This window comes from Typopeltis vanoorti, chromosome 7, assembly GCF_054136105.1.
Source record: "Typopeltis vanoorti isolate ZY-2024b chromosome 7, IOZ_Tvanoo_1.0, whole genome shotgun sequence".
Lineage (NCBI taxonomy): Eukaryota > Metazoa > Arthropoda > Arachnida > Uropygi > Thelyphonidae > Typopeltis > Typopeltis vanoorti.
The window spans coordinates 152,686,733-152,700,533 of NC_143555.1; the positions used below are offsets into that span (position 1 = coordinate 152,686,733).

Sequence of the window (13,801 nt, forward strand, 5' to 3'; positions counted from 1 at the left end):
TTTCAGGTATTGGCTTCTTGTTCAGTAGACAAAAGTATACGTATATGGGATGTAAGGGCAACTCCACACAAAGCTTGTATGTTAACAACAGAAAATGCTCATGACAGTGATGTTAATGTCATCAATTGGAACTGTCACGAACCTTTTATTTTGTCTGGTGGTGATGATGGAGTCATAAAAGTGTGGGATCTTCGGCATTTTCAGGTAAGATTAAAAGTATTTAAATAACTTCTTTTTTTTCTTTTCTTTTTTTTTTTTTTTTTTTTTTACTGCTCTGGCTCAAAATTTCCATGACCTAGTTTATCACATTCATTTGCTTTCACCACTGATCTCCACATTCTGAAAACCACCCTTTTCTGCTATCTCTAAAGCTTAATTTTCTCTATATTTCAAAACAAATATAGTGAAATTATTTGTTATTTGAATGTCTACAACTCAAACTGATTTCCCCTTTTCCATTTACACCAACAGAACTGGAAGTAATGCAAATTATTATTTTACCCAGCAGAATATTTGATAATCTCACTGAAAAGGATGAGATTATCTAGGATCCATTTCACTATGCTCATCATCAAATTCCTAACATATAACCTCAGGGGGTAATGTACAGGATACTATGATAGCACTATATCAAGTTACATCACTACTGACATCCTATCAACAGTTTTCCCAAATTAATGTTGTTTAAGAGATACTTGTGCCATGAGAGGTTTCTTTTAATTAATACAAAAAAATGCAAGGAATAAGAAATACTATTTATTTAATACCATATATTTCATTCTGAATATTACCGGCCATCATCAGTGGTGACAATAGTTAATTGCAAGGTAGAATGCGAATTGATTTGAAAAATTAAGAGCCACGTGATGTTATACATAAAACAATGCAATGGAATATAACTGAAGGAATATTGCAATATTAATTATTCATTAGCTATTTAAAAAAATATATTGATGTGAGATTAGAATAAGACTTTCCCTATATCTTATAGAGAGAGAGAGAGGGGCATTCATTCTAATTTAAGTTTGGATGGTGAAGTATGGCCTCAGCACTTTTTTTAAACAAATGTTAAAATTTATACTTACGTTGATGAAGTAAGTGTGTTTCAGACCATTGGATATTGTGGTCTATATCGATTCTGTGCAGTGTCAAGCAAGATTTCTCAGACTGATGTTCAGATCACTATGACAGCAGTACATGATTAAGTTTACATTATTATTAATAATCTCCTATCAACAATTTTCCCCCAAATTAGTCTATTACTTGTAAGAATTCCAATATTGTCATATCTAACATTTCATTCTTCTAAAGCAATTCTGACTGAATCAGTCCACTTAGACATTGCTCTTTGGTTCTCTTTCCTGCCATCTTGGCATCAAACACCTGTTTTGCTAACCTTTCCTCACCCATTCTATTTAAATTGCAATACCACCTTAGATTAGCTCTGCTGACACATTCTTGAATGCTAATGTCAAGTTACTTTCTAATATGATTCTGCCATTCATGTCATCTGTTCACTTCCCTAATTTTTCGAAAAACTATCATATCTGTGGTCTCTAGTCTTTGATATCAAGTGCTTTATTTCTCACCCAACTCTCAGATGCATAACTTAAAACTGGTTTGAACACTGTCTTGTATACTGCTAGTTTGGTGTTTTGGCTAATTTCTCTCTTATTCCATAAAAATTTATTCAGCTGCTGCCCACCGTAGCAGCTTTGCTTATTCTGTTGTCTGTTTCCATATTTAACCAGCCATCTTCACTAAAAAAACTGTGCCTAAATAGCTGACATATTTTACTTGTTCTATAGGATCTCTGCTTAGAATGCAGCTGAAGTTTTCTCTATTCTTGCCTATTTTTATAGTTTTCGTCTTTTTATTGTTGATTTCCATGCCATATTTGTTACAGCTGTTATTCAATTTAGTTCGAGAATCCTGGAGACTTGCACTGGATGTGTTTAGGAGTGCATCATCTGCATAAAGCAAAGAGCTAAGTTGGACATCTCCAATTCTAATATCAGGCCTCATGCCACTTTCTTTCATAATGTGATCCATATTAATAATGAACAAGAGTGGAGATAATGTTCATCCTTGTCTTACCCCTGATTTTACATCAAAACATCTTCCTGTATTTCCTTCAATTCTAACTGCTGACTGTTGAATAACTTAAATATAGACTGTATTGCTCTGTATAATGTTCCATTCTGACCATATGATTGTAGTATTTTGAAAAGCTTTTTCTCTGGGCACCTTGTCGTATGCCTTTTCCAGAACTGCAAAATGTAAGTACAGATCCTTGTCATATTCTGAAGATTTCTCAAATGAAAATCTGATCTTGTCAACCTCTATTTGGCCTGAACCCAGCTTGTTCTTCTCAAATTTTCTCTTCCACAATCTTCCTCAACCTTCAAGTATGCTTGAAAAATCTTACCTAGAACACTTATTGGAATACAGCTCCCATAATACCTTTTTTATAGATATGTACTATGGAAGCTGTACTCCAATCATTGGGAATTCAACCTTCTGTCCAATCCGTCTGAATTATGCAGTCTAGCCACTGCAAAAATTTTATACCTCCATACTTAAGCATTTCTGGTCGAATGTCATCTACTCCAACTGCCTTTCCACATTTCAAGATTTTTATGATTTTTTTCTACCTCAAGTATTAATATGTAATCCTCTTTAAAATTTTCTAGTATGGTTTTGTTACTGCTTGTTCGGTAAATGTCTTTCAAAGTAATTACTCCAGACATCTAGAATATCCTTATCTTCGGTTTTCATGTCACCTTTATCATCTTTGATTCCTGTTACATTATTCTTTCTCCATTTCTAAGCATCTTCAATAATTTCCAGAACAATTTGTCACCTTCCTAATATTTATTTTCTATATTCATACCAGTTTTTCCATGACTTTTGTTTAGCTACTTTTACACATAGCTTAGCTCACTTACATTTTTCTCTGTATGATTTAGGGGTGCTTAAGGGTCAAAGCTATATAACTGAGAGGAGACCTCCACATAGCCTTTAAAGGAATGCAGAGAACCGACCTGGGCTTCTGACCTAATGTCCAATCCTCACTTTCTCGTGGTGCACCCTGTTGGGTATCTACTTGGATACTGAATGAACGAGGATGAGATTGCAATTTGGGATTTAGCCGACCAAATTGTATTCTTATTGGTTAAACCAAAATAAAAAAATTATGGTACAACATGACAAAATTTCATGCTGGCTGGGGCGTCGCCCCGTTAAACAAGGCCCCCGTTGTTTTCGCCAGGGAACCAGGGCGAACAATGAAAAGTCAGCTACTGGAACAAATCTGAAAACAAACCCCAACTCAACATCACCAGAGTTAAAGATTGGTACTATCAACATAAGAAGCCTGAATGGCAAAGAAATGCAGCTAGCTGTGGAATTAGATGAGTACCAGATTGACATAATAGGGGTGACTGAAACAAAAAAAACAAAAACTTGTGAGATCTCTCTCTAAGCAATAAATACAAAATGTTATATTCAGGCAATGACAATCAAGGAAAAGAAGGAGTAGCCATAGTATTCAACACAAAATATGAGGCTAATCTTCTTGAATGGCAGTCAGTCTCCAGTGGAGTAATGTGGGTAAATATGAGAATGAGGAACTGGACAATGAGACTTATTTGTGCCTATGGTCCCACAGAAGGTTCTACTAAGGTAGAAGTGGAGGAATTTTTTGAGGCATTAGAAAAAGCAACTGACACAATGAAAAAGGAAAAGTTGGTCCATGTTGGGGATCTAAATAGCAGAGTAGGAAATGAATGTGAGACATACAAAAATATTTTGGGAAAATTTGGAGAAAAGAGCAAAGCTAATAATAATGGCAAATATCTGTTGGATTTCTGCTCAGGACATGGACTGGTTATTACTAACACCATGTTCCAACATAAAAATGTGCACAAATTCACATGGAGAGAAGAGGCTAGGAATAAGAAAAGCCTCATTGACTGTGTTATTGTTGATATGATGTTTTCTCCCTGGTGCAGGACACCAGAGTGTACAGAGGATTTAAAATTGGAAGTGATCACTATTTAGTCTTGAGCAGGATAAAATTGAATTTCATATTGAAAAGAATAACATGTAAGAAAGTTTTAAAGCGAATAAAAGTTGAGCAGCTCTCAGATGTGAACTGTAGACTAAAATACACAAAAATTATTGAAGAAAAAATGAAAGAGTTTGAGAACAGGAATCAAACCTTGGAGATTCAGTGGCAAACACTGAAGAAAACATTGATTGATTCCGCCAGAGAGGCATGTGGTGAGGTTGTCTGCAAGGATAAAAAAATCAGAACTCCCTGGTGGACACAGGAAGATAAAGAGGCAAGATAAAGCATATCGAAAGTTCCTGTCAAATAAGTCAGCTTGTGCTCTTAGAGAATACAGAGACAAATGTAAGAATGCTAAACAAGAATGCTAAGTAAAACTAGCTAAACAAAAGTCATGGGAGGACTTTGGCAAGAATATAGAAAATAAATATCAAGAAAGTGGTAAAATATTCTGGAGGTTGTTCAAGAAGCTTAGGAATGGGGAAAAGAGTGCTGTAAAAGGAGTTAGAGATGATAAAGGTGACATGAAAATGGGAGAAAAAGATATCCTTGAAGTATGGAGTAATTACTTTGAAAAACTGCTAAATGAAACAAGCAGTGATGACAGCACAGTGGTAAAAAAACAGTGATCAGGCATGCAGTCAGGAATATATATCCATACTTGAAGTAGAAAAAAGCCATCAAAGGCTTGAAATGTGGAAAGGCAGCAGGAGTAGAAGATATTCGACCAGAAATGGTGAGGTATGGTGGTATAAGAATCTTACAGTGGCTGCACTGCATAGTTCAGAAAGCCTGGATAGAGGGACGAATTCCTGATGATTGGAGTAGAGCTCTAATAGTACCCATATATAAAAAGGGAAATAAAACTGAATGTGAGAATTACAGAGGTATTTCCCTACTGAGTGTTCCTGGCAAGATCTATGCAAGTATACTTGAGAAACGGTTGAGAAGAATTGTGGAAGAAAAGCTTGGTGAAGAACAAGCTGGATTCAGGCCAAATAGAGACTGTCAGGATCAGATCTTCACTTTACGACAAATAGTCGAGAAAGCATGGGAATATAACAGCGATCGCTATTTAAGTTTTGTCGATTTGGAACTTATATTCCCATGCTTCTCTCTTGGCACCTGTGAATGGAGAACCTATGGAACAAGTAAAACATTTCAGCTACTTAGGCACGATTTTTACTGAAGATGTTAAATTAAATATAGAAATAGATAACAGAATCAGCAAAGCTTGTATGGTGTTAATTAAATTCATATGGAATAGGAGAGAAATTAGTCGGAACACTAAATTAGCTGTATACAAGACAGTGTTCAAACCAGTTTTAACTTATGGATCTGACAGCTGGGTCAGAAGTAAAACACTTGACAAAAGACTAGAGATAGCAGATATGAGATTCCTGAGAAAGATTATAGGTGTGAACAGATGGCATCAATGGCAATATCATATTAAAAATGAAGATATTAGGAAAGAACTTGACATTGTCAGCATCCAGGAATGCATTAACAGAGCTAATCTCAGGTGGTATGGTCACTTAATCAGAATGGATGAAGAAAGATTAGCAAAACAATGTTCTCTGCCAGGTTGGCAGCAAAACGACCCAAAGGAAGACCAAAATATAGGTGGATTGATATGGTACAAAGTGCCTTAGATGATAGAAATATAAGATCTGAAAATGTTGGAGTCTTGACAAGTAACAGACTGATTTGGAGGAAAATTGTAGATAAGAAGTTAGTAATGATGTAAATTTTTCATGTGGTACTATCGTATCCTGTACACCCCTTGAGGGTACATGGCAGGAATTTGATGATGATGATATTAGGGCATCTGCAGACTTATTTGCTAGGAACTTTTGGTATGCTTTCTTCTTTTCCAGAATTGGTTCTTTTACTTCTTCATCAGGGCTTCTAACTAAGCCAATAAGAATACAATTCTGACCAAATTGTATTCTTATTGGCTTAAACCACTAATAAAATGATGGTACAACACGACAATCTCATGCCAGCTGGTGCATTACCAAATCAAACAAGGCCTCCCCTCCCATTGTTTTTGCTAGGGAACCAGGGTGAACAGTGCAAAGTCAGCTACTGGAACAAATATTGAAACACATCCCAACTCTACATCACCAGAGTTCAAGATCAGTAATATCAACATAAGAAGCCTGAATTTCAAAGAAATGGAGCTGGCTGAGGAATTGGATAAGTACCAGATCAATATAATAGGGATGCAATCAGGAATACACCTCCATAGTTGAGCATTTCTGGTTGAATATCATCTACTCCTGCTGCCTTTCCACATTTCAGGCTTCTAATGGCTTTTTCTACTTTAAGTATGGATTTGGCCTGAATCCAGCTTGGTGACGAACCAGCTAGATTTAGGCCAGATACAGGCTCTCAGGATCAGGTGTTCACTTTACGACAGATAGTTGAGAAATCGATGGAATATAACAAAGATCTCTATTTAAGTTTTGTAGATCTGGAAAAAGCATATGACAAGGTGCCAAGAGAGAAGCTATTCAAAACACTGCAGTTGAATGGTGTCAGTGGGGCATTATATCAAGCAATGCTTAGTCTTTGTTTGAACTGTAAGTCAGCAATTAGAATTCAAGGAAGTACACGAAGATTGTTTAATGTTAAATCTGGTTTCAGACAAGGATGTACATTATCCCCTATGTTATTCATTATCTATATGGATCGTATTAGGAATTAAAGTGGTATTAGACCTAATATCAAAATTGGAGATGTTAATGTCAGCAGTTTGCTTTATGCAGATAATGTTATACTTTTAAATAAATTCAGTACAAGTCTGCAAGATTCTCTTACTAAATTGAATAACTGTTGTAATAAATTTGGTATGAAAATCAGCAATAACAAGACAAAGACAATGAAAATAGGCAGAACATTGAAAATGTCAACTGCATCGTGAATGGAGAAGCTATAGAACAAGTAAAACATTTCAGCTACTTAGGCACAATTTTTAGTGAAGACGGTGAATTAAATATGGAAATAGACAACAGAATCAACAAAGCCAATATGATAGGAAGTCAGCTGAATAAATTTATATGGAATAAGAGAGAAATTAGTTAAAACACTAAATTTGCTGTATACAAGATGGTGTTCAAACCAGTTTTAACTTATGGATCTGAGAGCTGGGTTAGAAATAAAACATTTGACCAAAGACTAGAGAACAGAGAATTGAGAGTCGTGAGAAAGATTAGAAGCATGAACAGATGGCATCAATGGCAATATCATATTAAAAATGAAGATATTTGGTAAGAACTTGACATTGTTAGCATTCAGGAATGTGTTGTCAGATCTAATCTAAGGTGGTATGGTCACAAACAGAATGGGAGAGGAAAGGTTAACAAAACAAGTGTTGGTTGGGAAAAGACTCAGAGAAAGACCAAGATATAGATTGATTGATACAGTAAAAAGTGCCTTAAAACACAGAAATATAAGATCTGATAATGTTGGAAGCTTGACAAGTAACAGACTGATTTGGAGGAAAATTGTTGATAGGAAGTTAGTAATGGTGTAAGTTCTTCATGTAGTACTATCATAATATCCTGTACTCCCCCTTGAGGGTACATATCAGGAATTTGATGATGATGACTAGCTATATACAAGATAGTGTTCAAACTAAGTTTGCATTATCGATCTGAGAGCTGGGTTAGAAATAAACCACATATGAAAGGTCTAAGAAAGATAAGAGGAGTGAACAAATGGCATCATTGTCAGGATTATATTAAATATGAGAATATTAGAAAAGAACTTGACATTTTTATCATTTAGAAATTTGTTAGTATAGCTTTAGGGTGGTATGGTCACTTAAACAGAATGGCAGAGGAAAGATTAACAAATTGTCTTGGGAAAACCAGAGACAGGATCTAGGTGAATCAATATAGTAAAAAGTGCTTTAGAAGATCAAAATATAAGATCTGATAACATTTTAATCTCTCCTTTCAGATACCTGATTAACTTAAAAGAAAGTTGTCAAGTAGGATGTTAATTAAAATGTTAACTTTTCATCCAGCAGTATCGTAATATCCTGTGCACTCCCCTTGAAGATACATATCAGGAATTTGATGATAATATACACTTTTTGGAAAGAATTCAACAGATGCCATAGTGTGTGGTACAATCATGGCACCCACCTTAATAAAATGTAGGACCTCTTCTTGCTGCAATGACTACAGCAATCCTATGAGGCATACTTTCCACAATCATACAATAGTGATCAGTGAGATTTTGGACCATCCTCCTGTATGCATGTAATGAGGTCCTGGACTGGTGTGGGATAGATGCCCTTTGACCTCACCTGATGCCCCAGTTCATCCTGCAAATGTTCAGTAGGGTTGGGATCAGAGCTGTGTGGAGGCCAACCACGAAGTTACAGCAGCTGCAGCTTTATGACATGGTGAATTGTCTTTTTGAAGGAGACAATGGTTAGTTCCATAGAAATGCCACAAAGTAAAAAGCATTGCATTGTACAGAATGTTCAGATATCTCTACCAGTTCAATTTTAGTGGCACCATAAACAGAGTTCTGAGGGAAAAACAGGACTATACCATCATACATCCACCTCTGAATTTCATAGTTGCAATTATTTAATCTGGTAAGAGATGCACCAGGCATCTGTCATGCCTACACATGTCCATCTGCTCACTAGAGGATATAGTGTGATTCATTGCTCCATAACACAGATTTCCAAGTTTATATCACACTACATGCTTTTTGCACCACTGAAGACAGTGTTACATGTTGGTTCAGGTAACGTGGGGCTTGCATATTGCAGTCCTACCATGGAAACCCATGTTGTGAGCTTCAGTTCTCAATGTTGTTGTGCAAATTTGTATTCCAGTCAATGCCCAGAACTCTGCATTAAGTGTGTTGGTCAAAAAATGCTGGTTTTTGCATATTATCCTTATTTCACCCTACAGTCACATTCGGTGAGTGTGGTGGCTTGTCCACTTCAGGTAGCACTTGCAGGCGACTCCCTGCACTTCCATTTCAGTTTGGTATGTCACTGATTATTGACCTTGAATGGCCCAATTTGACAACAATCTGCTGAAGAAATAGGCCTGCAATATGGCATCCTATCCGGATGCAGTTGCACTGACTTGAGAGCATCATGTTTCCCCAATTTATACCAGCTGCAAACACTTGCATTGTTACATTGCATGGTGCACCTTGTACATGGGGGTGTCTTGTGACTTCTTTCTAATCAGTGTATATCACTTCTTAATTAACTTCGATAGAACTTCATTTATAACTATTTTAGATGCATTTTTGTAAAACATATGACATTAGATTTTTATCTGTGCATCTGTTGATGTTATTCTTTGGCTCCAGCTTAATTTTATTGAAAATTTAGTATTTGGGTTTTTGACTGAAATTTGTTGGGCTATCTCAGTTTGGATTTCTCTTAGATCATTTTAATATAATAATTTGGTATAATATTTCAAAATGATTTATAGATACTCATATAGCTTATACATGTTGAAAATTCCTGTTTGAATTTTATTCAAAAAATTTGATATATTTCATCTAGTGCAACATGGACGTCATCATAACTTATGTCTTGGTTGCATCCGAGATAACAGGATTATACTGTTAGATTTCAAAGAACAATTTTTAAAGTTTGTGTGGATTAAATAATCTATAAAAACGCTATGAATAATTAATAATAATCACTTTCAAAACAGTTCACTTGATAAATATCTGGTAAGGAGAGAAGTGGTAACATATCCTTCGTAGATGGTAAGAAAAAAGAGTTTATGAGCTGGTTTGAAGAAAGTGTACAGATTGAATCTACAAAGAATACATGCTGTTTGTTCAGACATTCCTTATGACAAAGGATACATTACCACCTTTCTCCTTACCAAATGACTATCAAGTATCCTGCTCATGTCATCTTTGCTGCCTCGATTTGACTGGCTGCTCTGCTTAGATTACAATCCAAGAACATGAAGAGCAAGGATAGAGCATGACATTGTTAGCATTTGGAATGTATTAGCAGAGCTAATCTCAGATGGTTATTAATTATTTTGAGCAAAATGTTCTTCATTATAAGCCCAGACAACATTACAAAATTGGTGTTACGGTCTTGATTATAACCAGTGGTGAGCTATGGAAATTTTAACAAAGGGCTCGCATCATCTAGCAAAAAAAAAAAAAAAAAAAAAAAAGCCGTATTTCACACAAAAACTTTCATGATCTGAACATGGAATATTTGCACACAATCAACTGTGTTAATTTATTTTACATAAGAAAAACATTTTTTAACTATCAAAATATAATAAGAATGAAATATTTTATAAAACATTTGATTGGCTACTGGTTTTACCATACGATTGGCTACCCGAAGGGAGAAGGGTAAAGATAGCGCATGCGCTTATTTTATTTTCGAACTTTGGCGCATTCATTATAGAGGCGTTGAAACAATAATTCCAAATAATCTATACACTGCCGAATAGACTAATTTTTGTTTGGTTACCGTATGAGTTTGTCACTTAATATGTTTAAAAAAAAAAATAATAAAGTAAACAAGAACAAGCGGCTCACAAATTTCAGAAAAATTTAAAAAAGGACTCACGCGAGCCCCTTATAGCTCACCACTGGTTATAACACAGTATCATATGCTGTAAGTTTCAGAAATATAATTAGTTTAACTTGCTTTCAAAAAAATAAATAAACTTATTTTTGGAAAATGATTTAGTTTTGTACTGAATAATTAGAATTGATATAATGCACAAACAACTACATGTTCTATTTTGCAAACCATATTACTGAGTAGCATATGGATATTAAACTTCTTTTTCTCCCCTCCAGAGTGGTTCACCAGTGGCCCTGTTTAAACATCACACAGCTCCTATTACATCGGTTGAGTGGCATCCTGTAGACAGCTCCGTATTTGCTGCCTCAGGTGCAGATGATCAGATCACTATTTGGGACCTTGCAGTAGAGAGGGACACAGAAACAGGTGGTGAGGAAGATCCAGAACTACAGTCATTGCCTCCTCAGCTGTTGTTCATACACCAAGGTCAAAAGGATATTAAGGAGATTCATTGGCATTCACAAATGCCTGGAGTTCTCATCAGCACTGCTCAGAATTTTAATATATTCAGGACTATTAGTGTGTAAGGATCACCACTCATTGGTCTTTACTTATTCATTGTAAATAAAAGAAAAAAAGTGTAATTTTATGCTTTTTTATGGTTTATCCTTGATAATTCAGCTTTTATTTCACTTATCTTTGATTTTCCAGATATTTCTATCTCCACATTTTCTGTCCCCCCCCTCTCTTTCAGTTATATAAATTTTATCGTTATACTCCTGATGCTGTCCAAAAGAAGACAACCTCGAGCATTCTACAAAGGTATGTCTTTAAAATATGATTAATGTCTTCCTTTGTCTATTTTACCTTCTTTTGTAATAAGCCTTCTGAATTTCGACTCTCTGTCCAACATTAGATTTATCCCTAGCCTCATCAGTTTCCTACAATCCAATACCATCAATTCTGATACCACAATGTGTAATCTTTTCTTAAAGCATATTGGTCCATGTGCTTCTCTCAATGAGAACGAGCATGAGTGTCATCTTGGATAAATGATTCCCCTATCACAGTTGCATTTGGACAAGCATAAGGTCTAGGACCTCATTTCTCTAAGTTGTAGCATTCATGTTTCCTGTAGGAAGCATGCCTCACCAAGCTATCATGCTACTTCCATCATCCCCTTTCACTGATATTTGAGAGATGGTAATGTGTCACTGGTTTTCTGCAGATCAGAGCACATGTGGTATTGCTTTATAGTGCAAATCGCGACTCATATATAAACAATACCAACCTCCATTGGGCTTGTCCAGTTGATGTGGAGCCTGGCCCATTTCAAATGTTCTTTCCTGTGTGTAATGAGTTGCAGAAAAGAGTTCTAATTCTATATGTTGAATATGTGATGAGAAAAAGATCAATTTTGCAGCATAATGACATAAAAGTAGTCTTCAGCCTTATGCAGAGCCATCACACTTTTGTTTTCACCTCTAATAATAAAATAAAAATAAGATGGGAGAATTCAAAATCTACCCATGTAGTATTGGTTATATGGAACAGACTTACTGCTCAGAAAAAATTCTCATGTCAGAGCATGTTATAGATATTGAGAAGAAAAGAAAAGTGTCATGATTCTGCTTCCCACAAAAAAGAAAAAAATGATCAAGTGCTGTGGCAATGGCAACCAAACTGAGTGAGCATCCTTCCCCTGCAATAGCTCTATATCAGGAAGCTCAAAGGCTTCAGAACTTTACATACTCCATTCAGTGTAACAACAATCCCAGTCCAGTATTAAACTATGAATGATCTACTTTTATTTAACAACTAAACCACGTGGGACAATGATGGACATTACACATTTCAGATTTACAGTGCCATGTGTAAATTATAGCCCATGTATGTAGCTATTTAAATTATCCAACAGATCTGGTCTGTTATTTGAACATTGTCAGTTTTCTAGGATTGTACTTTTTTCTTCCTAAACAAGCATGCCATAAGAAACATGAGTAGTGCTATGGGGGTGGGGGGAGTAAGTTTTTGTGGATGATTTAATGCAGAACAGCTTCCAAATTTAATTTACCCCATAGAAATTTACTGAGTAAGTGATATCATATTTACAGAGACCTGATTGCTTTGACTGTTATACAAAAACCAAAATAAATGAGATATTTGTTCAAAAACAATAAGCATTCAATTAATTCATTCTAGGGGTGTGTCAGTTTGAGTACATCTCCTTTCTTTTGTATGTTCAATTTCTCATTTGCATGCTATACTGACAGTGGTGTCTGCAAATAGTAAAGATACATTCTGTAATATGTGATCATTTTGTAATTAAAAGAGAGAATAGGGCATTACTGATGTCAGGCATGTTGTGCATACTCTCAGACAAAGCTGGTGAAATCAAGATAAACTGTAAGGACCACAATGTTTGACAATGACACAAGAATCAATTTCATTATTGAATTAATGGGAAGTTGCAACAGGTTATGGCAGGAAGAACAGAATAAGTGTGAAAGAAGAAAATGACTGTTAGATGGAAAAGAGAGTTAAGCAAGTGGAAAGAAAGCCATTCAAAAAAAGTAATAAGCACAAGGCAAGTCTCGCTTGGATTTATGCGTTGTTTCGAGGAATTACCAAAGAAAGAGTTTGGTTGATTGACATTATTTTAAATGAATATAGATATGAGACTTATTTGTGCCTGTGTCCCACAGAAGATTCTACTAAGGTAGAAGTGGAGGAATTTTTTGAGGCTTTAAGAAAGCATGAAAAAATGAAAAAGGAAAAGTTGGTCCTTGTTGGGGATCTAAATAGCAGAATAGGAAATGATTGTCAAACATACAAAATTATTTTGGGACAATTTGGAGAAAAGAACAAAGCTAATAAAAATAGCAAATACCTGTTGGATTTCTGCTCAGGACATGGACGGGTTATTATTAACACAATGTTCCAACATAAAAAAATGCACAAATTCACATGGAGAGAAGAGGCAAGGAATAAGAAAAATCTCATTGATGTGTTGTTGTTGATAGGGATGTTTTCTCACTGGTGCAGGACACCAGAGTGTACAGAGGATTTGAAATTGGAAGTGATCACCATTCAGTCTTGAGCAGGATAAACTTGATGTCATATTGAAAAGAAGACCATGTAAGAACTTGACATTGTCAGCATCCAGGAATGCA

At 35.5% G+C, this 13,801-nt stretch overlaps 1 protein-coding gene across 1 annotated transcript in view; it reads left to right on the top strand.

The window, feature by feature from the left end:
* Positions 1-11,272, top strand: part of l(2)09851 (WD repeat-containing protein 1 l(2)09851) — a 64,617-nt gene extending 53,345 nt beyond the window's left edge. Inside the window, exons 5-6 of the mRNA XM_090396200.1 lie at positions 7-204; positions 10,904-11,272. Of these exons, the coding sequence (XP_090252326.1) occupies positions 7-204; positions 10,904-11,215 (510 nt within the window). The 3' untranslated portion in view covers positions 11,216-11,272. The remainder of the gene's footprint in view (positions 1-6; positions 205-10,903) is intronic.
* Positions 11,273-13,801: the final 2,529 nt, after the last annotated feature.